Raw genomic sequence first — 25,323 nt, 5'->3', positions numbered from 1 at the left:
GAGATTTGTGATGCCCACTGTGCGTAAGCAGCTACACGTGATAACGTTATCTGCAAACTTACGCCTTTAAGGATTCGTTGATTAAATCGGGCCGATATCGAAACCTTAACTAACCGACGCATTTGCTTGGGTGAGGACCGACGTTTGTCCATTCGTACAAGTTGTGTGCAACGGGTTTTGTAATTTCCGTAGACGCTAGAGGCCGCTACCATTCACTGCAGCCAAGCGGCGGTGGCTACGTCCGTGGCCTGTAATCCGGCCGACTGCGGAGACAGCGAGAGTTGTTGGACCGCGTCGCTCGACATTTCACGTAATCAAAGCAAATCACAACGATTGGTGACGAATTCTGTCGAGACTTTGACACAGCAGGTGGCTTAAAAATTCACCCAGCGGATCTACACAGGTGCGTGCCACGTCCCCCGTATGTGTAGGTGCGATTATCTGAACCGGTCCTGGGCATCCTCTAGGTCGACTGAGTCTCAAATGAGTACCTGGCGTGGTGTGTAAACATCACCACTTGGGAGACAAGGGAGACCGGGTGTGGTGCTGGCCACCCACCCACCCCCTAGTGTGCCGTGTTTGTCTTCATAGGTGCTTGCTAACAGCACTTGCCCCAACAGCCTGTCACAGGCTACACAGTGGATCTTTGTCTTTGGTGGCGCCATGTGGTTAGCGTTGCCCTTGCGCCACGAGGCCGCTCACGAACTCGACCGAGTTCGATTCCCGCTCACGACCAAATAACTGTGGGCGGATCGGAGGACAAATGGCAGCAAGTTGCTGCGAGACTCCCTCCCCAGTTAGGTAATGAATGAGGAGGTGCCACACCCTGAGAAGGCGGATGAACGTCTGTCCCTTCTGTATGGGATAGTGCTGCCGCTCACCTCGCACAGTACCTTAATTTACGTCGGGAGTGCCGGCTCACTGCCTAGCTGCTTCTTGAATCGAACCATGACCATGAATTGCGGTATTCCATTGAGTCCATGGTAGTAGTGGGGGGCGTAGCCAATAGTTCGACCGATAGATAAAGTTTTCTGTAACTGTACAGAGCAAAAACTACGCTACGTACCCCGACATGTGCCGCTGGACGGGAGATTAATAGAGGCATTGCGATATTATCGGCAATGCCTCTGGGCCTGTCTTGTAGGGGGTTTCCGGTCTTCGGTCGGGAGGATGTGGGGGTGGCCCCGAGTAATCGACATCATCGGCCACTATTACCAGTTCTCATAACGACGTGGACTTGGTCAGCATTGTCCCCATTGGCCCGACACTTGCACCTCGGTACCAAGCGGGGTGGCAAATGCTAACAATGATTTTCTTGGAGGATTTCATCGCGAGATCACAAATATGTACGATAGCAAGTTCACTGCTCCAGCTTTTTTTTCTTACGAGAAAAATAAGTCAACTGTGATGCGATACGAAACATCTACAGAATACGAAATGAAATATGACACACGTCTGTTAAACAGGCAGTATATACGGTAAGCTGTATACCCATGGTGGATATGAGTAGCATTTGCCACCCCAGGTGGTACGGACCAACCCGTGGCTCCCCCTACCACTCCCCGCCCCTTCCTGGCTCATGGACTATGGTGTTGTGAAGCGGAGGATAATCGCCGGACATTTCTGGGCCATTTTTACGACCGTGGCGGCGAGAAAAAAAAACGCAGCGCATCCGAGAGGAGGAGGAAGGAGCGTGGGATGAGGACAGTCAGTCAAAGTAGCGACACCCCTTCGACCAAACGAAACGCTGAATGTGACCCTGGGTAAGCGAGACGCAAAGCTGCAAGCTCAGGAGTGGGGTCAAATTTAAAGCGTGGAAGGGGTCGGGGTTTACATCGTCCGGTTCTCACACGCACGCACCGACGCATGTTTCGCGAACGAATCTGTCCATTGCTTTTAATCAACAAATCGGCACATTGTTGCACAGCTTGTCCAACAAACCCACCCCACACACCAACCAACCACCCAACCCGACAAACCAATTGAACCAACCAATCCACCCCCCAACTAACCCACCCACCCACAAACCCACCCACCAACCAACCAATAAATAATAGCCTTTACAGCTTTATAGCTCATCGGATTCCTCCAGATTAAAATAAAGATTCTTGATTCTGAACCGCCCAACCAACTGCCCTATCAACCGCCCAATAAAGCAAACAACAGCCCACCGAACCAACTAAACTCCCAAGCATACAGCCAAGTCACATTGCGGGACACGCAAATATGGGGGGCTGCACCGAGGCAGGGGCACACGGTCGCAGAGAGGAGGCTGTGCGTGAGACTCACCGCAAAGTGTCTCTGGAAGGCCTTGGGCCCGCGGTACGTGTAGTTTCCACAGATCTCGCAGTTGTAGTTGATGTTGAGTCCGTGCAATTTGTAGAGCCAGTAAGGGATGGGCTAAACACAGAGGACACAACGGGGGGTGCGCAGAGGAGGAGCACGCGCCAGAGAGAAGTTAGGCGAAGTTTGGTGAAGAAGTGAGGTGTCTCTGAAAATGTGGGTGGGGGTATGGAAAGCTCAATGATGGATGAGTTGGGTTAGGTCAAGGGTCAGGCCATGTACCCTCCAAACGTGATGATGAATTTAAGTGGGAACCTATGGCCTGTGGGCCGTACGAAACAAATTCTTGGGCTGAATTCGACCCGCGCCTTAGTAAGGTTTCCCACACCACGGACTCAAAACAGACCCACGAGACCCACTGACACACAGGAAGACACAGACTCACATACTCATCGGGAAAAACACACTCACAGGCGGACGCGCAGACTCATACAGAGTCCCAAAGTATACGTCCGAGTGTGGGAGGCACCGTGTGGAGAGACAGCAGGAGAATAATGTGGGTCAGAAGGTGCAAGTGATGCAAGTGGAAGGAAAGAGATGAAGAAAGAGGTGGGGCGGTGCGATCGGACACGGTGGCCCGAAGAGCGGAAAGAGAGATGGCGCAGGACGGGGCAACGTGGAGAAAGTTGGCAAGAACAGCGGACCCCACATGAGTGGAACAAACGCGTGCAAGGAGGCGGCATCGTGTGGCATGGGCCCACGTGGAACGAAGAAATGAACAGCGTTCGGCCCGTGGGTAACAAGGTTCTCCCCACCCCTGTCATAGGGGCGGTCACCCTCACCACGCGTGGGGGGGGGGGGCACGGTTGGCGACGTAGAAGTTCAACATACATATGTACAAGTTGTGTACGTGTCACCTGTGGCAATGAATAAAATAAAAAACACTGCCAAGATCCATATTCTTGGTTCTTTCGGTAAAGTCACGTAGAAGGTACATAATAAAATCAAAATATTATGCTTTATTATTTTTATTCTATTATTTCCCTTCTACGTGACTTTACCGAAAGAACCAAGAATATGAATCCCTGCAGTCACGAAAGCTTTCAAACTGCCAAGATCCTCAACCTTTGTTTTGAAATTACAAAGGTTGGTCGTGAACAGGCTTTTAGGTTGGCAATTTTTTTATAAAGTCTACCGCATCTGTGGATTTCTATTGACCCTGGAAAATTGGCACCATTCTTTAATTAAATTAAATGAGCAGATAGTAATACTCCTGACCCCCCTGACCCCGTTACCAAGCCCACTCGTGCACTCTCCCGCCTGATGTCCGCCCGCCACGAGAGCGCGCACCTTGCCGTCCCAGCCGAGCGGCAGGTTCTTGGGGTTGTAGATGATCTCGTTCTCCTCGTCGTCGCTGTCACTGTCGCTCACGTTCTCCTCGTCCTCCTCCTCGCGCTCCTCGCCCGTGCGCGCCTGCTTGCGCTGGACGTTCTCGCGCGTCAGCTGCCGCTGCTCCTGCTCGCGGCAAGGTGGCGGCAGCGGAGGATGTGGGGGGGGGACGGGGGGCGCGCAGAGGTGACGATCGCACAAACGAGCGCGGGGTTGTTTTTGTTGCATGGGTGCGCGCAAACGAGCAGTCCAGAAAGCCGGTGCGATGATGGGAGATCCAAGTTGGACGTACGAACTCACGGATGGACACATTGGTTCCAGATTACGGATGCCAAGTAGGTTCGAGCTCTGTATGGCCCTAAGGGATAGGCGACCACCGCCGCCACGCACAAACAAGTTCGTCGTAGAGGGTGTGGGGCGAAGTGGTCGGCAGCCAAAGGCAGTGCAGCAGAATCCGGCCCAACCACCCTTTCCAACCCTTCTCCAACCAGCACTGCCCAGTGTGGTGAAGTATGGTCAAGTAAACCATTACCGAGCAATCGGATTCACGTAAAGGGGGTCGTATTCCACAGTGGGGCATGAGGTCTCTATTTATACAACGTTGCTCGGTGTGCTGATGGGGCCACACCGCAAAGACAACTTGTTCTTGCCAATAACATCTGGAAATGTATCGGAGTTTGTTTAACAAGCCTGACTCACTGATGAGACCCATAGGTTTGAGACTCGTCCGGGTTTTTTTGTTTTCTTGATAAAACTCATGCAGCTCGACGACATTTTATACAGAAAGCCAACAGCATAAATTGAATGAAAAAAAATGTTTACACTTAAACCGCAGAGTTTCCATCGAGTCTCTGCTAGTGGTCTGGTGGGGGTCAAAAGTTCCGTCCAACAGAAATTAAGATTATTGAAACTGTTCGCAGCAACAGCCATCGTGGTGGGATTGGGGTCACGGTAAGATCACGGAAATACACTACGACGATCTCAGTGTGCCGCTGGACGGGAGGTCATAATAGTTTAGGGGGCTTGACGGCGTTATCGGTGACGTCATCGGCATCGTCGTCAGCCGCGGCACGGAGTGGAGAGGGTTACCAGCCTTCCATCTGCAGGAAGTGGTGGGGGAGGGTGGGGTGGCCATCGTGTTTAAAGGGGCCCAAGAAATAAAAACAATTTAAATGCGGTCTTTGAAAATAAACAATAAAGGCAAGTCAACAAAAAACAAAAATGTTACATTTTGAAAGAAAGAGATTTAAAAAAAAAATAAGATTAACAAAACAGATGAAAAAAGACAGTGCCCAAGACAAGTGTCATGTTATAACACGAAGCTTGTCAAAAAATGTTTACTTTAAATATAACCAAAATCAAGCCCCAAGCATGAATTTAATTAAAATGTAAGTTACTTTGAATGATACAATAAAGACTTTAAAATCACTACCGTTGAGTCGTTGACGCCTCTTAATTATCTAGCTTCTCATCTCTACCGCGCATCTCTTTGGCGTCTCTACAAGCCGTACGTGTCGGCAGGCCACTCACTCGGTGACCCATGTCGCTATCCCACACGTGGCTAACCACCGGGGACCCGCCAGTTAATCAGCCCTGCGCTACGAATAAGAGCCAACCGAGTGGGAGATGTAACGGCCGCACCCGCTCGGGGTCCTGTCCATCAAACGGGGCGATAAACAACACCCGGGTCCTGCAAGACGCTCAGAACAGCCATAAACGTCGGTGAAAAGGCTGCGGGCCAAAACTGTTACATTGTTACTTTACAAGTTATTTTTTATGCTGCGTAAATATCCCCTTAATAGGAACACATGCGCGTGATATATTTTTTACGGCATTCCGTGTTATACATTTAAAAAAAAAATCAATCTCTAGCCGACGACCCTCCTTCGTGCCCCTCCAGACCTTCTTCGACTTTCCGCCCATCTGGGTGGTGGCCGACGAGGGGGATAAAGAGACGCAACAAAGGAAAAGTTGCAATGAAGGGAGCGTCGGCGGTGTTACAACAGCGCGGGAGGGGGCGGGGAGCTCGGCAAATTTGGCAAATTCAGACTTCCACCGCAGCGCGGGGGAGAGAGAGGGGGGGGGCACGCCGCGGAATATTACGGTGCGCAAAGGTTTCTTGTGCGAACGCGAATCTACACGCGCGTGTGACCACGCTACCGTGTCGTTATCAGATGCCTCGCCCGGGCGACGGCCTCGCGGTGATTGTTTCCACAAGCGCGAGGGACTTAGCTAACAACTGGATTCGTTTTTCAAACCTGCGTTTCGTTGTCTCCTGCCTGGTCTTAGAGTGCCAGGGACCGACTCTCTTACCCCCTCCCCTGCCCAAACAACAGCCAACCTTAAGCCAACCCACCAACCCCCTCCACTGGCCACCGCCCACCGCCCCCCCCCTGCCCACCCGCCCCCCCTACACGCACCCTCCCGCGCTCAGGCAGTGGGAAATCAAGATTAGGGATTTGCCGGGGCAAAAGGATTATTTCCACGCAGTCCACAAGCGCCATCAACTGTGGGATTTGTTGAGAAACGCGCCAAGCAGGCGGGTACACACACACACACGCCTTTTATTTATTTCACCCGTGCATTTTTTTTTTTCAAATAAAAGAGTGATTTTAAAAATAAACAAGGGGGGCAAACGAAAGCGGCGGAGAGAAAGCCTGGCGTTAAAACACCGGGCCCCTCTCCGAACGAGAGGAGCGGTGCGGCGACTTTTATTTTATTTTTCTCCCCAGGGACGGTTTTGATGCTCCGCAAAACATTCACGGCATAACGAGCACGGATGTTTTTAACATTAGAACGTTCAAAAAAATTCCCAGCGAGCAAGGGAAGAAAAACGCCGCCGGCTAAACTGGCACAATATCCCACACAAAAGCTGCCCCGTTTGGACGGAGGCGGCGGGGGTAGAGGGCGAGAGAGGAGGGAGAGAATCATAAAAAAAAGAAAAAAGCAAAAAAAGAAGAAACGTTCCGACATAATAATCCACCGCCTGGGGGGAATAAAAATAACGTCATAAATTCTAAACCGAGAAAATGGAACCAGATTTTTTTTTAAGGGCTAATTTATAACAGAGGGGGCGACGGAAATGTTTGTCCGATACCCCCGAAACAGTGCTCTCTCGTGCTCCCCGCTAAAACGGCGGGTTTTGGCTGGAATGACCGCACTAACAAGCGGAAAATAAGAGGCACAGACAGCTTGCCAACGTCAGCTGAACCATGAAAGACAAAGCAAAAATGAGATCAAATTTTATGGCCGTACACACTCACTCGCCCGCCTGCTGCCTCGCCCCCCTCGCCCCCCCGCCGCACCAACTCCCCTTCATCCCGGCCCAGTCCCGCACACCGACTCACCGTCAACGGTTGCGTTGAAACGTCCTGCAGTCTACCACCTTCCGTCACGGCGCAATTAAATTACAGCAGCGAAACCGGCTCCCCGCGGTTTGCGCGTTTCGTTTGATTCGCTCACGGCTGTTGTGCTGCGTGCGCAGGTAAGCCGGCCGGCTGGCTGGCTGGCAGCAGAGGGGTTTACGGAGACCCGAGGCAAGAGGATACACGTGAAGGGAAGGAGGATCTTACCCCGAGGATCTCTGCGTATTCATAAATCTGTGCCTCCAGCAAAGCAATTTCCTTGTTTCTCTCCATGTCCCTGCGCTCGGGCACACGGCAAAAACACGCACACACACGCAAGTACACACACACACGAGGATGAGCGCCGAGCGCCGTCGAGTGGGACAGACGGCGCCCTCCTCCGTCCGCCGCTGCCGCCGCCGGCATTAAACCGGCTTCAATCCTCGCGATGCAGCGAGCCGGAAAAAATCAACAACCAACCGAACCCTCCGTGCCCCCAAAACTCCCACCACCACCCCTCCCCCCCCACCCCCAACACACCGCCAACTCCAAAAATCTCCCTCCGGCTACCCCTCCCTGGGAGGCGAACAAACACTCTCCCACGCACGCCAACGTCGCCACCACCAATCTCCTCTGCCCACCGGCGTAGCGACAGCTGCGAAGTTATCGGCTCTCACGGCACGAGGAACTCGGAGCAGCAGGAGGAGCAATGCCAGTTGACGATCGCGCACCCGTGGCGCCTGTCGGTCGCGCGAGCAGGAGATGGGCGATGCGTGCGTTTTCTGCTTGGGAGTCCACCTTGTGGGCGCCACGGTGGCGAGATGTTAACTACCTCGCCTGGTACGCAGGAGGTCTTGGGTTCGATCCCGACCCTGACACGGTTGTATATTTGGAGTTTGCGTGTCTCTCTCCCTGTGCTCGCGTGTATTTTTCTCCCGGTCCTTTAAAAATCAACATCACGCGTATTTGGCTGCTATAAATTTCCACGTGATAAACCGCTTCATTGAGCTATCATTTGTGGCTAGGTCGTTTCTGAAAAAGACCGATATAGCTTAGCGGGCCTTCCCTGGTAAAACAAAAAATAGTTTAGTTTAGTAAGAGCCGAGCCAGTGCGGGGGTCCAACACGGTATGGGGGAGCTTTCCCACTGGCTATTTGCCGTGCCGAACCAAATCACAATACACTGACCACTCAAGACAACTGATTCTGCCTAGGGGCCAAGCAGGGCCAGGGGCAGTGGCACGGCTCGGCTTCTGCAGTGGAAAAACAACCTGGCACCTCCTGATCTGCTCCGGACAGGCTCTGCAGTCACGTCACAGCTCAGTTGTCGAGTGGAAAAAGAGGAATTAGATTCGAATTTATGCAGCTGCACATTGCCTGTATGGACCTCCGACTGTTCTCGGCTCGTACGCACGATAGGCTTTCTTTCCACGTTCTTCGGTTTCCTCCTGCATGAAACCAAACTCACATGAGTAGAACTGGCAACGCATCCCCACATACATACGAATGTATGTTGAACTTCTTTCGCACCATACGTAGCCAAACCGTGCTAATCGGAGGTGCGACATCAATTCGCGGTTGGCAACCAACTCAACGCTCGATCCATCCCGGAATGGGTTCGATGAAAACAAAAGTTCCACTTTTTTTTTTTTACCACGTCAACCGCGGTTGCCATTTCACAGATCAACTCGACCCCGCCATCGGAATGTGGAATTTCCACCAGCGGCTCAGGTGGCAGCCAATGGAAAACGAGCGCAGCCACACTGCTCGTGCGAGGGAAACAATTTGACCTTGGCTTGACCTTGGGGGAGGGCGGCGTGGGTGGCAAGCGCCCACGTGTCAGCTGCCACCACCCACAGGGGGTGTTAAAGTGTGAAGCATACTGGACGCCTTGCGATACGGGACACCGTACATGGTGAAACTCGAAACGTCCTCTCACGCGAGGGTTTAGCACAAGTCACGCGGCAGCCGCGAAGGCATCGCCCCGTGAACGGAGGCCCGACAATCCAAACTCATGCCTGACTCGCACCAACAGCCCCTTCTTCTCAATCCACTGCTGGATGAGGGCCTCACCCCCCCCCCCACGCTGTCTGTTCGTGGGGGTTACGCGACAATATTTAGCAGTGTATTACAACCACGGATTTTACTGCACTGCCCTCTACTGACAGCGTAGTCCTCAGGCAGCAGCCGATGACACCTGTGGTCTGCATGGTGGTCACCATTCCAAGCAATGGCCAGGCTAAAAACCTGATTAGCTTCCAAGCTCTGATGAGATCGGGCGAATTGTGGGCTATTAGATCACAGGTTTAAAAATAACGAGAATGATTTTAAAATAAGAACAATGCCCTTTTAACTCAGGAAAGTATCAAGGAGTCTCGGGAAACTTTAGGCAAATTACGTAAATGAGCATTTAGCTCCTCATGCAGAACACTGGAAAAAAGCCACGATGCGTAAGAGCTCCGCACAGATGCATTCAAGTAATCCACTGCTGGACTGCCATCTTATCGCGGATGTTTCTGTCAGCATGTAACGTTGCACTGCTAGGAATAGGCTTCCGTCCATCAACTTCCATTCCTTCTTTTCCTTAAAATAAGGCACCTTAAATCTAGATTGAAAACTAATTTCTCTAGGACTGACTTTAGTGTTCAGTTTGTTGTCCTTCCCCCGCACCTCCCATGAGCACGGTTGGCTACGTACGGTGCGAAAGAAGTTCAGCATACATACGTACAACCTCAACGCATCCTTTTCTTCTCTTTTCTCATTCTTCTCTCTCACTCTCCCCTCTTCCCTTTGCTTCCCTCTGCTTTTCCAATATTTTCCTAAGCGCCAACAACAAGGGACTCCCTCCCCTCCAGGAGCGCCCCACGCGATTATTCCGGTTCAGTCCACGCCCCGTGTACTCCCCCCCACCCCCGCCCCCCACCGGTTTCCGTTGAAACAGATAAAGCAAAAATAAGGAGAACAGACGTCCACCCGTTCACCCACGGTGCCGATCGCTGTGCAGAGGTGACGCAGCGGGCAGCCGCGTCAAGCCACAGTCGGTGACAGAGAGAGAGAGAGAAAGAGAGAGTGGAACAGCTGAACGTCAAGTTAAATTTGTCCCATCTGGCCCAGAGCCATCGGACCCTGTTGGGGAAGTGGGGGTGGGGGGGGACCGTGCACTCACTTCTTGCTGCCCTTGGAGCTCTTGGCCTTGGATTTGGTGAAGAGCGAGGGGTCCAACGACTCCAGGGACTTCCCCTTGGTGCTGAAGAGGCGCTGAGCTCGCTCCTCTAGAGTGCTGACGCACACGTCAAGGAAAGGATAAAGACCCGCTCCCCCGTGTGTGGCCTTTAGCAGACTGTTGGGGGCAAGTGCTGTGGCGGCGGGGAAATTGTGAAGGCCGGTACGGTGCACGAAGGGGTGGTGCGGCCAGTACTACCCCGGCCGCTTTCTTCTCCCCGGTACTGATGTTACTACAACACACCGCACCGGGTGCTCATTTAAGGCCGAGTTTACTTGGGAGAAAATATCAAAAGGTAAAGGTGCAGCCCTGCAACTGTTTACTCATGCAACTGCTGGCAGAAGGGCGTCGACTGGATGCTGTATAGAACCCCCCTAGCAGGGGTACTTTGGGCTACTCTTCCACACCAACCAGGCATTTTAGTCGAGTCGGGATTACCCACACGCATCCACCCCGCCGATCGACTGACTGGTGTTCCCCATTGTTACGGCTGGGTGGACAGAGGTGGGGGTGGGGGGGAATCCGGGCATCGTTTCAACTGCCGAGCCAAGGGCCGGGATCGCAAGGCCAGCGTGCGGACCGTGACACCACGGCGGCGGTCTCAGGCGGTCTCATTAGCGTACCGCATCGCCATTGACTTACACGAACTTTGAGAAATCGTTTGCGTACAAGGAGCGCGACGTGCAAAACCAACAACATTCTCAGACGCGCGCACAGCTCGGTGCGAGCGCGCAAGGGGCAGACGGATCGACGTCCCGGGGCTCGGGCCAAATCACACGCATGTGCGCGGCATTTCACTCGAAAACAACAAAAATCCCGCGGAGATGAACGTCTCGGTTTTTTTTCCCCGAGCTAGGATTGGGGTCCCGAGAGCCATCGTGAGACCGCGAGTCTCTCTCCTCGCCCTTCCCCACCCCCCCCCCAAACGTGTCCCGGTACAGCGTAACGTGCGTGCGTGCACGAGTGTGTGTACGTGTGTGTTAACTTGACTTGGGGAGCGGTAGTGTAACGGTTAACGCGCAGCGCTATGAACCCGGCGACCCGAGTTCGATTCCCGCAAACGGCCAACACCAGTGATGATTATCTGAACCGGAACCGGGCCTCCTCTAGGTCGACTCAGCCTCAAATGAGTACCCGGTGTGGTGTAAATATCGCCACCAGGGAGACAAAGGCGGTCGGGCGTGATCCTGGCCACCCACCCCCTCGTGTACCGTTCCGGCCTTCATAAGTGCTCACTAACAGCACTTGCCCCTACAGTCTGTTAAGGCTATATGGGGGATCTGTTTTTTGTCAACTTGACTGGGGAGTGGTAGCGTAACAGTTGGCGCGCTGCGCTTCGAACCCGGCGACCAGAGTTCAATTCCCACTCACGGCCAACACCAGCAATATTAATTATATGAATCGATCCTGGGCCTCCCCTAGGTCGACTGACCCTCAAATGAGCACCTGGTGCGATATGTAAACATCGTCGTTGGGGAGACAAAGGCGAGATGTGGTGCTGGCACCCAGTTCGTGAACCGTGCTGGCCTTCATCGGTGCTCGCGAACAGCACTTGCCCCAACAGTCTGTTAAAGGCTATAGAGGGGATCGGTCTTTGCATGGGTGTCGTGATTTGGCGCACTACGCAATGAACCTGCAAAACGCAAGTTCGATTCCCGGCCATGGCTAAAAGTGACGTCAACCAGTCCTGCTCTTCTCCACTACACCAACCCACAAATGACCAGTGAAGTACGGTCAAGCAACCCACGCATGACCAACATGACCTGGAGAGACAAAGGTGGCATCATTCTGGCAAACACCACCCACTTCGTGTGGCGTGCGAGCCTTATTATGTGCTCTTAAAAAGCACTTGCCCCCAATGCTCTGTAGGGCTAGAGAGGGGATCTTCATCTTTGTTATGAGGACTGGTCCCAGCTTGATAGGTAATACAATTACGTACGCTTTCCCCACACAGGAAGGCCAGCCTGACGGCGCTCGTAAATTTAAAACAAAGTGCTGCAGCAGCACTTTTCCTTTGTAAGTACAAGTCAAGCGGCTTTATTTCTCATTTTGTCGACATCATCATCCGTGGTTATTGTCCATCTGGTGATGACGACAACGATGATGATGTTTTCGCTCCTCGGTGAAGCATTTGCTGTCAGTAGACGGTGCGTCTGCCCCCGCCTGCTAACGTTCGCGCCGCGTGTCAAACGGTTCCATAGTTGACATTAAACCGATAGGTGATTCCGTAACGACTCTAAAATCGATCAGTAATAATAATAATTGAGATTTATAAGGCACCCTTAATTAATTCCCAAGCCTGGGCACCATGCAGAAAACAGCCCAGTGCTGACCCCAGGTGACTTACATTCACGACATCGCCACACTTGGCATCATCGCATTCATTGAGTGAACTTGTGGACTTACCCGCCGCACTTTAACCCCAGTGCCATGAGGGCGGACTTCAGTCGATCCAGACCCAGAGAGGCCAACTCCTGTGACACGACAACACGCAGCAACCACTTGAGCATCGATTCCTTTACGCATAACAGGAAAGAATCCTTTGCGCAATGACTTTACCAGTCCAGGCAATAATACTCAAGCCAACAACTCGTAATGCCCTGTTCACCAGGTCTAGCGACGATTAAATGAACACATTTTGTTGAGTTGCTGCTCATGGCGGCGGTGGACAAGCACGAATAATTATTTTATTTTTTTACTCAAATTCATCGACACAATTGCCCTAATAGGAAAAGTGTATAAAATATAAGTGAAAGTTCAAGCAACTGCCCTTCTTCATAGCAAATAGATCACATGCGCAAGAAACGGCCATTACCCAAAATGTCGCAGATCAGACGCGCTACGAATTGTCGTCTTTTCTAAAATACATTTGAACTTTTATCGACAAACGTGTCGAGCATCAATTATCAGTGATGTTTTACGTACACGGCATGTTACGTTAATTTACTGAACTTCAGATTCTTTAGGATTTAGTGGCAACATCCAAGACAGGCAGCCAAAATGTAGGGAAACAAAAAAAACCACATCGGGAGAAAAAATCTTGCACCAGTCTATCCGGCCGCCTCGTCCATCTCGCAATAGCTTTGTTCTGCGATGCCCACGTGTGTGCAGTGGCGACCTCACCTCCCAAGAGGAGAAGGCGGAGAGGTCCAGGTGAGCTCCCGAGTGAGCGAGGGCGCTGCTCGTCTCTTTCTGCACCCAACAGAGTCACCGTGTCGCCGGTTTAGCCACACAGGATGCGGGGGGGTTAGCAGGTGCCAGTTAGCGAGCATCTCTTAAGGCCAGAATAGCACAACGGGGGGGAGGGAGGGTGGTGTGGTTAAAAAGCACCGTGCCTCTCTAACTTTGTCTACACGTCGCAAGCGTTTAAAGCATTAGTTCTGTCCGTTGGTCCGTAACGGGGGAAGACTATAACTCGCGCAAAGAGGCTGCAACAGGTAACAAAACTTGAGGTTGTTTTGCCTTTAGGAACTAACCGCTTGGAAATGTTGCCACATTGATCCAAGGATTGCCCACAAGCTTTCGAAACACAAACCAAAATAAAAAAGGAATATTTGCCAATATGTAAACAATGTTGCATTGTCAGCTACCCGCCGGATTCCATTCTGTATACTTTATTTGTTTAAATTTATTTTTAGTGACTTGCTTACCTTTGCTAGACTTTGCACTCCTATCGTTTTTTTCTATTGTTTGTCTTTGTGACTGTCTGACCCGCACCCCTTACTGGACAGGACACCTGTGAAAAGATAGCTTCAAAGCTCATCGGATTACTCCAGGATAAATAAAGATTCTTGATTCAGAAAGACTCCAAGTTGGTGCCCGCAGTGAAGAGTGGCGGAGCGTGTGTGACGGTGGCAACACGGGGAACGTGGCCGTGAGGGGGGGGGAGCGCGATGGACGTACAGGCCAGCCAGGGAACGCTCCGATGTCCCACTTCCTCTCGAGATCCGTTTGGATCTTTCCGAAAAGTTCATTCTGGTCCAGAAGTGGCTTCACGCGGTCCGTGTAGTCCTGCAGGTACTCGAGCACCATGTCCAGATACCTGCAGCCACGCAAGGGAAACACAGGCAGACGCTCGACGGATCAAGTTTGGATTTCATTATTTAGGGTACTGGGAGTTTTTATTTTTAGGCCGAATTTGACGTTATTTTGTATTCTACGATTTGCATCGGGGACATTTTAGTCATGGTCATTGTTTTCATGATTATAAATATTCACGACTGAATTTGTTACTTTTGCATGACGTTTAAAACAGTAAAGAGATCATTTTAACGAGATTGTTGCTTTTAATTTAAAGCTTTTGTGACTGCAGGGATTCATATTCTTGGTTCTTTCGGTAAAGCAACGTAAAAGGGAAATAATAATATAATAAAAATATAAAACAATAAAATTCTCACGACGTTTCGACTGCAACACAAGCAATCATCTGATGATTGCTTGTGTTGCAGTCGAATTATTGCTTGTGTTGCAGTCGAAACGTCGTGACAATTTTATTGTTTCATATTTTTATTGATTACCTTCTACGTGACTTTACCGAAAGAATCAAGAATGAGATTGTTGCTTGTATACATTTTTTTATAATTTAAGCAAAGACACTTTTAGCAGGAAATGACCAATCATGACATCATTAGGGTCCTCGTCTGTTTTTTGTTACAATATTTTGAAAAGAAATATCACGTTCAGTGAGCGCGTTAAATAATGTTTTGCTTCAAATCACATAGAACCCAGAGTGCAGGCAACTCACCTCTTGTACTCTGTGTTTTTCCGTTCACGAGGGACATCAAAGAGCTGGTCAAACGTAGACAGGTAGGTGATGTAGTCGATTTTCTGCCAAAAACGCAACAGGAGGTGGAAACAATAAACTTTGCAAGCGCACAGGATGTCGTAATTACACAGCTCATGCTGGGAGCTTCTTCAGGATCTCAAGCTACCAGCAAGTGGAAACGTCGGACATCATGCCAAATAACAGACAGAATAAACCTAAACTATAAAAACTATTTTTATTTACCAGGTGAGACCCACTGAGTTATACAACTCTTTTTCAGAAGCGACCTGGCCACAAATGATAGCTAAACGAAGTGGCGTATGGAAATTTATAGCAGCCAAATAAACAAAATAATGTAAACGCATCTCACAATCACTTCGGATCCACACACAAGTTAGAAGGCAGCCAGGCGGTGAGCAAGCGCCACCAATTGTCAAAGATCTGCACTCCTTAATATATTAAGCTGTTAAACGCATGATTGTAAAACTGGAGGACTCGGAGAAAAATTCACGCGACCACGGACAGAACATGCAGACTCCAAATATACAGCAGGCGTCAGGGTTGGGATCGAACCTACGACCTCCTGTATACTAGGCGAGGGAGTTAACATCTCGTCAATGTGGCACCCCTGAAAACACATCTAAGAGCTGTTATTTTTATAGTAAATAACAATTAACGGGTATTGACAAAGGCGGTCGCGCCATACACAATACACGATCACAATTTACCCGTAGAAGCCTCACAGAGTATCAAGACCTGCTTTCAGAAAAGTCGCAATACATTTGTACGATTAAATCTTGACTTAAAGCTTTCGTGACTGCAGGAATTCATCCTCTTTGGGTCTTTCGGTAAAGTCACGTAGATAACTTTACCGAAAGACCCAAAGAGTATTTGTATGATTGGCCAATTTCATTTCATTTGGGAGAAAAACGGTAAACCCGGAGAAAGTGTACACACTTGAGAAGTGAGTAACACACAAAGCATCACACAGTTAAGAGTCAATACAATCAATTGCTGTGCTGCCATGTGCTGCTAGCCACCTCACAGCCTAGCGGCTTTTGAAAGTTTTACAAATCGTCGTGCGATCCACCAACCCTCGCCTCCAAAGCGCTGGATCGCAGGCGTGCACCACCGCCACGTGCCAGGCTCAACTCAAGCGACCTCTCCGCTGCTAACCTGGAGCACAACGAGTGACCGACAACAAGGCTATATCTCTCACCTCGGCTCCCTTGAGGTTGATGAATTTGAGATAGCAGTTGTGCAGGTCCAGATTCTTGCCATAGCCTTCCTCATCAGTGAACTCCGCCATGTCTGAAAAAGAGAAATCAAAATCGTCAGGGCTTAATTTACACTGGTGTCAGTTGCTAGCACACTGCGCTCAGAAGACTGTAAGCCAAGTTTAAATTCCCGGCTATAGCCGACATCAGTGACATTCTTGACCACATTCACCAAACCGCACTGACCAGCATGGCGATGCGTGGCTAAACAACCCCCAAGACCAACGCAGATCGGAGGAGGCCTTCATCCTGCAGAGGGCTTACAAAGGTGCTGGAATTATTCAATAATTTGTTGTATGTATATTCAACTTCTTGAGCACAGTACGTAGCCAACCGCGCGAATCAGAGAAATAATCTAATTTAACCGGTGAATCGTTACACGAACGCCACACGTTTCGATTGCCGCAATGCAACGGGCTCGGCACGACTAAGCGCTGCGTTAACGGTTTCGTGTTTTAGTGCTGCGTACTTTGAGCTTCGTCTGCGGGATTCTCGCGAGCCCTGGCCAGCTCATCGAACTCCACCGACATCGGAATGTAGATCTGCAGAGGAACACAACAAAACACACACACAAGACAAAGATCCTCCTTATAACATTAACAGACCAGTGGGGCAAGTGATGTTAACGAGCACCTATGAAGGCCGGGTAGGGCACATGAGGGGGTAGGTGGCCAACACCAAACCTGGCCACCTTTGCTAATGTTTGCACACCACCTCAGATACTCATTTAAGGCTGATTCGAACTACAGGAGGCCCAGGACCAGTTTTAATATTCGTCAATATCATTGATTGTGAGCGGGAATTGAACTCAGGTTGCCGGGTTCATGTCGCAATGCGCTAACCACCACACTACCGCCGCCAACACACAAAACACGAATGTCATACTTTAGTCTCATTAAGAGCAGGGAAGCGCAAGCGACGGCGGACGGGGTACACAGTCAAACAACAATCGGGGAACGCGAATCCGCGCTGAACAAAGCAGCGGCTGGCTGTGTGCGCGAACAAGATACCGCGTCCTCGTTTGTGCGTGGACATAACGTGGCTATTGTGGATGCGGCATCACGGTCGGGAATGGCCGCGACGAGAGTGAAGGAACCGTACCTCGTTGGGGTGCTTCTTGTGGAATTCCTTGATTTGCCGCAGACGGTTGTAAAATTCTCCAAACTCGTTTGGTCCCGAGAGGGCGTTCACCTCCTCCTTGCGGAGCCTGCCGATGTCAAACGCACGGCACACAAGCGAGAGCGTTTGGCGTGCTGCGGTAAACCACCGCTCGTCGGCTGCCGGCGCCTAAGGTCCAAGTAACAAGTAAAGTTTATTTTTAAATCATGCGCATGTGTGGTTTTTACATAATGCTGCCCAACACGCGCTCGCCTTTTGGAATTATGGCAAGTCCTCACTTTACGCGTGTTCACACTATAACGCATTTTCGCGGTAATGCGGTTCTTCTATTCGGGAACGCTTTTCGTTCAACGCGGGAACGCGCAGTGTTATAACACAATTTCTGAACGGTCGACGACGAACTACTTTTTTGAGTTGCGCGGCTGAGCAGTAGGATACGGTTAGAAAAATTTCATTTGTCCCACCATCTAACTGCATGCGTGTGCATCGTATCTCACCAAATGTTTTCGTTACATTATTTGTGGAGAAATTGCTTTCGCTTCACGCATTTTTCGCTCAACGCAGCACTTTTAAGGAGCGCATCTACCACGTTATACGAGGACTTACTGTTTTTAATTATTGGTGTGGATCATATTGGGAAAAAGTAGATTTTGTTTTGCTTTGTCTCCAAGTATTGGCAACCTTTGATCATTCATATTGGATCACCTTTACGATAGTTATATTGCTCCTACCCCCCTCGTTACAGTCAGAAATTATGCATAAATAGTTTCCATCTTAGTTGGAAAGTGCAAAAAATCTCATCCAAGGGTATGTTTCAATTTGGTGTAAAGACCATGGACCAGCAAATGAGTTTATTGTAGTCATCAGAATGATAAAGTCAATATTTATTTGATTTCCCCTCCCAACTTTTTGTCCAATGTTGTGGAACCTTTTCTTACTTAGGAGCCAAAATAAGACCTCCAAAAACCTTTAGAGGTCTTTTAGAAACACAGTCCTGCCAGGTCAAAAATATTCAACACTCTAGTCCCTGATAAGTGCCGCTAAGAACTGAACCTATTTGCGTGGCGATTTGAGTGGGATTCCCTTACAGGCCTCTGAGGTTTTCCCCAGATACATTGGTTTTTCCCAAATGTCTAACACTCCTTAATGAAATTGGTCAAACATTACAGTGTAGGACCCTCCTGAAAAGGGTATTGAGACTCAGGCTTTCCTGTGTAAATGAAATGCAAAACTTGTATTAACTCACCCATCTTTATCTTCGTAGAGATCTCGCAAGGTGCGACTGACCTCCATGTACCTCTGTAACACAAAACGTTCATGCCATCCATAGGATCATTTCAACAATCATGATAAAATACATAACCTTCAGATTCTTCAGAGAAAAGTAAAATGTGTTCTAGTCCATCAGCATCATTGTCTTCCGCCATAATTTGTTTAAGCAGCAAACGCTGAAGAAGTTTTCACTTTCTGGGTCTCGTCAACTGCTGGGTTGCCCGAAGTTACTGGAAAGAGCACTCCCTTCATCCCAATCTGGCCCTGTATGTGAAACCTCATTATGCAATGTTGTGTGAACAACCCTTTTGTCAATACACTGCTGGATTAATGAGTTAGGACTGTGCTAAATGGACTGTGAAAGATGACTGCAAGGGAAGGTTTTCATCCAGCAGTGGAAAGTTCAAGGCTGATGACGATGACTTTTTATTTTATCAAGACCAACTGAGCTATACATCTCTTTTTCAGAAGCTACCTGGCCACAAATGATAGCGGAATTAAGTGGCTTATCATGCGGAAACTTTAATGCAGCCAAATACTCTAAGCGGATGTTTCTAAACGTGGAGGGAAAACCGGAGGACCCGGAGAAAAATCCACGCGACCACGGGGAGAAAGACACCGTCAACTCTAAATGTACAACAGGCGTCATGGTCGGGATCGAACCCAAGACCTACTTGTAGTAAACATCTCGCCACCGATATGACAAATATCGAATCAACTTACGTGAATGTTTAAGGCACGGTAACAACACTTACATCCAGCAGCACTCTCAGTCGGTGGTCGGAATTGATTTGCTCCCGCGTCTGAGGATACAGAGACAGACACACACTCAAAAATCCACGACGCAGAATCATCAGCAGCAACCCTTACTTATTCCGATATTGCCAAGCCATAGGCACGGCCGAGGAGTCTTGCAGGCTGGGAGGGACACAGACTCGCGGCCATGCAAGCAATGCAAAAACAATGTGAGCTGGATGGAATTACCAGCGAAACGTTGTACTCAAAAATTGTAAATGTTGTGGTTTCACGCTTCCACACACCGGTGGGCTAAAGTAGTGAACTATTTGCCTTTTGTCAACCTGACACTTTTTTTACTGATTGGCCGTGTCGGGTGGTGGAGGGTTACGACACATTTATAAATAACGCGATCTAACCCAAAAACGTTTATTATGAATAATATTGGTCGCGAAAGCCTACGTGTTAAACTAATGCGAGCGAATCAAGCGTCTGATTGGAACATCTCAATAATACGCCGTGGGATGGTGGGGCACGTCTACACTTCACGTGTGGATCACTCAACAAACTCCTTCCCACGGGCGTCGTGGTGTCATTATACCCTGGCTTGCCAGGAGAAGGCAGGTGTGGACTAATCTCCATCTGGCCCATCTGTACTGAACAGTGTGGTTGCCCTCCTGTGGCCATTCGTGGGCTTTCTCGGTGTCATCTGCTTTCCTCCCACACCGATAAGCTCATGAATTGGCTGAAAATATCTGAACATCTCAAGGACCCTGGAGCTTTGGGCGAATTTTGATGTCGCGTTATAAGTCGTTTAGTATTATAAAACTATTCAAAGACCGTAAACATAGGGGGAAAATATGCCACAATTGAGCAAATAGGTGGGTGGGTTTAGGGTTGTTAAACGATGACCAGTAAACCGGGAATCGTTAGGGAAAATAATGGCATTGTGTCAAGCAAAAACAGCGCACGAAATGTTGCTTTTTCAACTTAAGCGGGGTGGAGCGGTGGCGCAGTGGTTAGCGCACGGCGCGATAAACCTTGGAACCGGAGTTCCAAAATTCCGAGCCACGGCTTTACATCAGTCGCGAGTACTGTCCGAACCGGTTCCGTTTGAACCGTTCACCAAGGGAGAGAGGCGAGGAGGGGTGAAGTATGATCGATCAATCCCTCACGACAGCCACGGCGCAGGGGAAAGGGCCTTGCAATCGAGGGCAGGCGGTCGATCGTGACAAAACGTCTCACCGACGCCTTCTTGAGCAGCTGCTCCTTCGCCATCGTCTCCATGAGGCGCTCTCGCTCCTCGTGGTAGCGCCGCTGCTGGTCTAGGATCGTGTCCATGGTGGCTCGTGGTGGTGGTGGAGAAGGGCGAGCGTGGAAGGAAAACGCCGAGGATGTGGCCGACTTGGTGAAGGGGGGGAAATGTTGGCGGGCAACAACGAACGGTGTCGCGACAAGCCGAGGGGGAGATGTGGGGTCGGTCGGGCGGGCGCCAGACAACGAAGAGGAGAGAGGGGGTCGCGAGGGGAGAGACGCAGGGAGACGTGGATGCTGCTAGGGAGAAGGCAGAGAGAGATGAGAGGAAGAAACGCCGTGGGATCGGCTAGGCGAAGCCACACGGCTGTAGGCCCTCACGTGGCGGTAGTGGTGGGGGGTGGTGGTGATCGCCTCGAACTTTTCAAATCGTCAAACGCCCCGAGAGCAACGGCGCCTTCACGGCATCGACGACGGCGAGTGGGAACGTTGCCCTCGGGGCGTTTAGTGAATGCGTTCGTGTCGTTCACAAAACCGCTTAGCCCGCCCCTCCCCGCCCGCCCGCCGCGTGCCCCGGATGACGTCACCGAACTTGAGGGACCGCCGCCACATTGCGTAGGGATAATGATTATTACTAATATTTATTACAAAAGCCGCTATATACAATTGACGATTACTAATCATTAGTTGTTATTAAAAGTCATTATTACTTATAATGATTATTAATAATTATTATAAATAATAATTTATTTATCATTATTTTTACTAATAATTAATTTATAATAATGTTTTATTATAACTAATGATTAGTAATAGTTAATTTTATATAGCGGCGTTTTGTCAAGGATCTCAAAGCGCTGTACAGGACACAGCAGACACACTCGGCATAACAATAATGTTTTTTTGCATAAAAAAAAAATCATTTTATTTTATTATTTTTATTTTATTTTTATTTTCTATCTACGTGACTTTACCGAAAGAACCAAGAATATGAATAATTTCCTAAATTAACAAATAGTTTAGTTTTACAAATCGCCAAATAAAAGTAAACTATTTTTTTCTCTTACCAGTTAAGGTCCACTTAGCTTCATTAGCTTGTTTTTTTCAAAATTGACCTGGCCACAAATTGAAACGCAAGATAAGATGCTGGCATTCGAAATGTCATTGCCGCAGAAGGATTACTGCTGCACATGAACTTGACCCAAACAGTGACCACCGTAGAATATAAGAAAAATTGTTCATAATCAACGTTTTTGGGTTAGATCGCGTAATAGGAATGTGTCGTAACCCTCCACCACCCGACACGGCCAATCATTAATAAAGGATTTGTCACGACATTTACAATTTGAGTAGTACGACGTTTCGCTGGCAATTACATCTAGCATCATCGGACAATTCTGGCGTAATTACCAGCGAAACGTACGACTCAAATTGTAAATGTAGTGGATTTACTCTCGAACACACCGGCTAGTGCTGTACTAGTAACGAATTGGTTCTTTTGGTCTTTACCAAAATAAAAAAAGAACCCAAACTTTTTTGGTTTGGCCATGTTTGTTTGTTGTAGTACGGAGTTAAAATGATGGCTTTCATCTAAGTTGTCTTGTGGTTGTTGTTGTTGTTGTTTGACTTGCATCCCACTGGGATTTTTGCACAGCGTTGGTGTACGGTGCTTTTTTTATGGAAGACTTTGCAGTTTTTTCCTGGATTTTTCTGTTTGCGCGTAGTCACTTTAAGATGTTTTCTTGTTCATGTTTTTGTTTTTTGTTTGTTGCGGTTGCACCCGATTCAAGGGCCGAATGGCTCACAGGGCTATACCAAATAAATCAAACTGAAACAAAGAGTATGGATTCCTGCAGTCACGAAAGCTTCAAATCAAGATAGTAATGAATTGGCCACGTTCTGTTGACGTGACAACCCTTGCTGATTGGCTGTGTCGGGTGGTGGTGGGTTTAACGACACATTTATATTTACGCGATCTAACCCAAACACACCTGTAATTATAGCAGTTTATTGTCGTTAGATGATCGCCTTTATCGATTTGGCCAGCTATTTTACACGGGAGAACCGTGGTGTATTAGCATATGAATATCGATTTAAAGCTTTCGTGACTGCAGGGATTCATATTCTTGGTTCTTTCTGTAAAGTCACGTAGAAGGGAAATAATAAAGTAATTAAAACATAATAAAATGAAATGAAATTCTCACCATTTTATTACGTTTTATTTTATTATTTCCCTTCTACGTGACTTTACCGAAGGAACCAAGAATATAGCATATGAATAGTTACCTATTGGTAGCTAATGAGTAACAGATAAAACCTTTACGGAAACAAAAAGACGAAATAATCTCATTGGTATGAAAAATAAAATTATAAAAAGTTGCTGGCACGTTACATTAAGGCTAAACCTCGTACAAGTTAAGTCAGTGGAAATATAATTAGCATCGACCACTCGGTAAATTAGTTAGCACGAACCAGTCCCGATTAGAGACTGTCTTAGGAAATGCATGGGGACTTCATGAGACGATTACTTTTATTAAAGAAAAACTTTTTTCATTATTCACTGTAAAACCCAAAACTATGTGTTACATTGATTTTATGGCTTTATTTTGGAGATTTTGAAAACTCTTTTGCTTTGGCCATGTTTGTTTGTTGTAGTACGGAGTTAGAATGATGGCTTTAATCTAAGTTGTCTTGTGGTTGTTGTTGTTTGACTTGCGTCCCACTGGGATTTTTGCACAGAGCGTTGGTGTACGGTGCTTTTTTTCTGGAAGACTTTGCAGTTTTTTCCTGGATTTTTCTGTTTGTCACTTTAAGATGTTTTCTTGTTCATGTTTTTTGTTTGTTGCGGTTGCACCCGATTCAAGAGCCGAATGGCTCACAGGGCTATACCAAATAAATAAAACTGAATGTGAAATCAACTCCCCTTACCCAACATGGCTACGCTAGCTTCCGAGTGGGGGAGTCTTGCGTGCGTGTCGTGGCTGCTGGTTGTGGTTGGTTGGTGGTGGAGGTGGTAAGCAAGAAGCCTGTTTCGGTGAAAATATTTCAAATAAATGTTGCCACAATTAAAGTGATTCTCGTCCTCCACCCCCCAAGCCTTCGCGTGCGGATAATGGCGCTCGAGTCTCGGCTAGCGCTGGACACGGCTCAGCAGGAGCCGGATAAACACATTGACAGAGAAAAGGTGAGAGCCCTACACACACACACGTGTTGTGTGTAGTGTGTGTGTACCACGGGTCGACTCACACACACACACGTGTAGTGTGTGTGTACCACGGGTCAACTCACACGCACTACACGTGTAGTGCGTGTGAGTTGACCCCTGGTACCTGGGTCTGCCCCGTGACCTCCTGCCAGCGGGCGTTCGACACTTCACGTGGCCTCAAGGTGCACCTAGCCTGGCACAAGCGCCGTGGTGACGTCACCGCCACTTAAGTGGCGAATGGCGGTTCTTGTTGAACCTGGCGACCCGAGTTCGGCAACACCGGTGACGATTATCTAAACCGGTCCTGGGCCGCTCCTAGGTCGACTCAGCCTCAAATTAGCACCTGGTGCGGTGTGTAAACACCGCCACTGGGGAGACAAAGGCGGCCTGGCGTGGTGTTGACCACCCACCCCCTCGTGTGCCGTGCCGGCCTTCATAGGTGCTCGCTAACAGCACTTGCCCCAACAGTCTGTTAAGGCTATACGGGGGACCTTTGTCGTTGCCTTCTGTGTGTAGAGCGGTGGCACACCGGTTAGCACATTGCGCTCCGAACCCGGGGCGCACCCGAGTTCGATTCCCGCTCACGACCAATGTAACAGTGGCAGCGAATATCTGAACCGGTCCCGAGTCTCCCCTAGGTCGACTCGACCTTAACATTAGCACCTGGTGCGGTGTATGAACATCAGCATCGGGGAGACAAAGGCGGCCGGGCGTGGTGCTTGCAACCCACTCTCGTGTACGAGGCCGTCCATAAATGACGTCACGCACCTATGGGGGGGGGGGTCAGACATTTGTGACGATGTGTGACGAGGGGGGGGGGTTTGAGAATTGTGACGTCACATAAAAATGCGCAACTTTAAATAAATATAGACAACACGTTCTACTTAATTAAATAGACTTTTTAATAAATGTTTTCTCCTACAACATCAGAGTGCAGCGCCACATTAAATACGCACTACAATGACAATAGTTTAAAGCGATTTGAAGCATTTTTTTTGGGGGGGGGGGGGGCAGAGCTTTGTGACGTCATATTTTAGGGGGGGTCAGACTTTTTGTGACGCCGTGTTACGAGGGGGAGGGGTAAAAAATCGTCCAAAATCGCGTGACGTCATTTATGGACAGCCCCTACCGTGCGGGCCTTCATCATGTTCCTACCAGTAGCAACTTTCTCCAGCAGCCTGTTTTAAGACTTCACGTGAGAATCTTTTGCTCGTGTGTGTGAGACCAGATTTATTATAACACAATTGGCGTTCGTGAATGCAAAACAGCGCCTCGGTTTGAAATGAACGATGAAGTTTTCGACTTACTCCGCCACGTGGATCGTGGCACCAGGCATAGAGGAGAATGCAAAAGGAAAACTGTCAAGGACTGAGTCGTGCTTGATTGGATGGCTGACCAGTGTGCATACCAGGTTCTATAGGCTACCCCGGAGGTCACGTTGTGGGCTGTGCAACAATA

The 25,323-nt window shown here is 49.1% G+C and overlaps 2 protein-coding genes across 2 annotated transcripts in view; one reads left to right on the top strand and one right to left on the bottom strand.

Moving 5' to 3' along the window:
• Positions 1-21,082, bottom strand: part of SF3A3 (splicing factor 3a subunit 3) — a 39,440-nt gene extending 18,358 nt beyond the window's left edge. Inside the window, exons 1-14 of the mRNA XM_078616341.1 lie at positions 20,652-21,082; positions 19,427-19,474; positions 18,646-18,698; positions 17,382-17,487; positions 16,750-16,822; positions 16,223-16,314; positions 14,983-15,065; positions 14,142-14,280; positions 13,362-13,430; positions 12,645-12,712; positions 10,182-10,295; positions 7,245-7,314; positions 3,634-3,798; positions 2,290-2,400 (exon numbers count right to left, since the gene is read on the bottom strand). Coding sequence (XP_078472467.1) covers positions 2,290-2,400; positions 3,634-3,798; positions 7,245-7,314; positions 10,182-10,295; positions 12,645-12,712; positions 13,362-13,430; positions 14,142-14,280; positions 14,983-15,065; positions 16,223-16,314; positions 16,750-16,822; positions 17,382-17,487; positions 18,646-18,698; positions 19,427-19,474; positions 20,652-20,747 — 1,287 coding nt within the window. The 5' untranslated portion in view covers positions 20,748-21,082. The remainder of the gene's footprint in view (positions 1-2,289; positions 2,401-3,633; positions 3,799-7,244; positions 7,315-10,181; positions 10,296-12,644; positions 12,713-13,361; positions 13,431-14,141; positions 14,281-14,982; positions 15,066-16,222; positions 16,315-16,749; positions 16,823-17,381; positions 17,488-18,645; positions 18,699-19,426; positions 19,475-20,651) is intronic.
• Positions 21,083-23,640: 2,558 nt separating this feature from the next.
• The window catches only part of SAP18 (Sin3A associated protein 18), a 6,138-nt gene continuing 4,455 nt past the window's right edge, over positions 23,641-25,323 (top strand). Inside the window, exon 1 of the mRNA XM_078616282.1 lies at positions 23,641-23,844. Within this exon, the coding sequence (XP_078472408.1) occupies positions 23,773-23,844 (72 nt within the window). The 5' untranslated portion in view covers positions 23,641-23,772. The remainder of the gene's footprint in view (positions 23,845-25,323) is intronic.

This window comes from Lampetra planeri, chromosome 50, assembly GCF_965212315.1.
Source record: "Lampetra planeri chromosome 50, kcLamPlan1.2.h2, whole genome shotgun sequence".
NCBI classification, from domain to species: Eukaryota; Metazoa; Chordata; class Hyperoartia; order Petromyzontiformes; family Petromyzontidae; genus Lampetra; species Lampetra planeri.
This window is presented reverse-complemented; position numbering and strand designations above follow the sequence as displayed.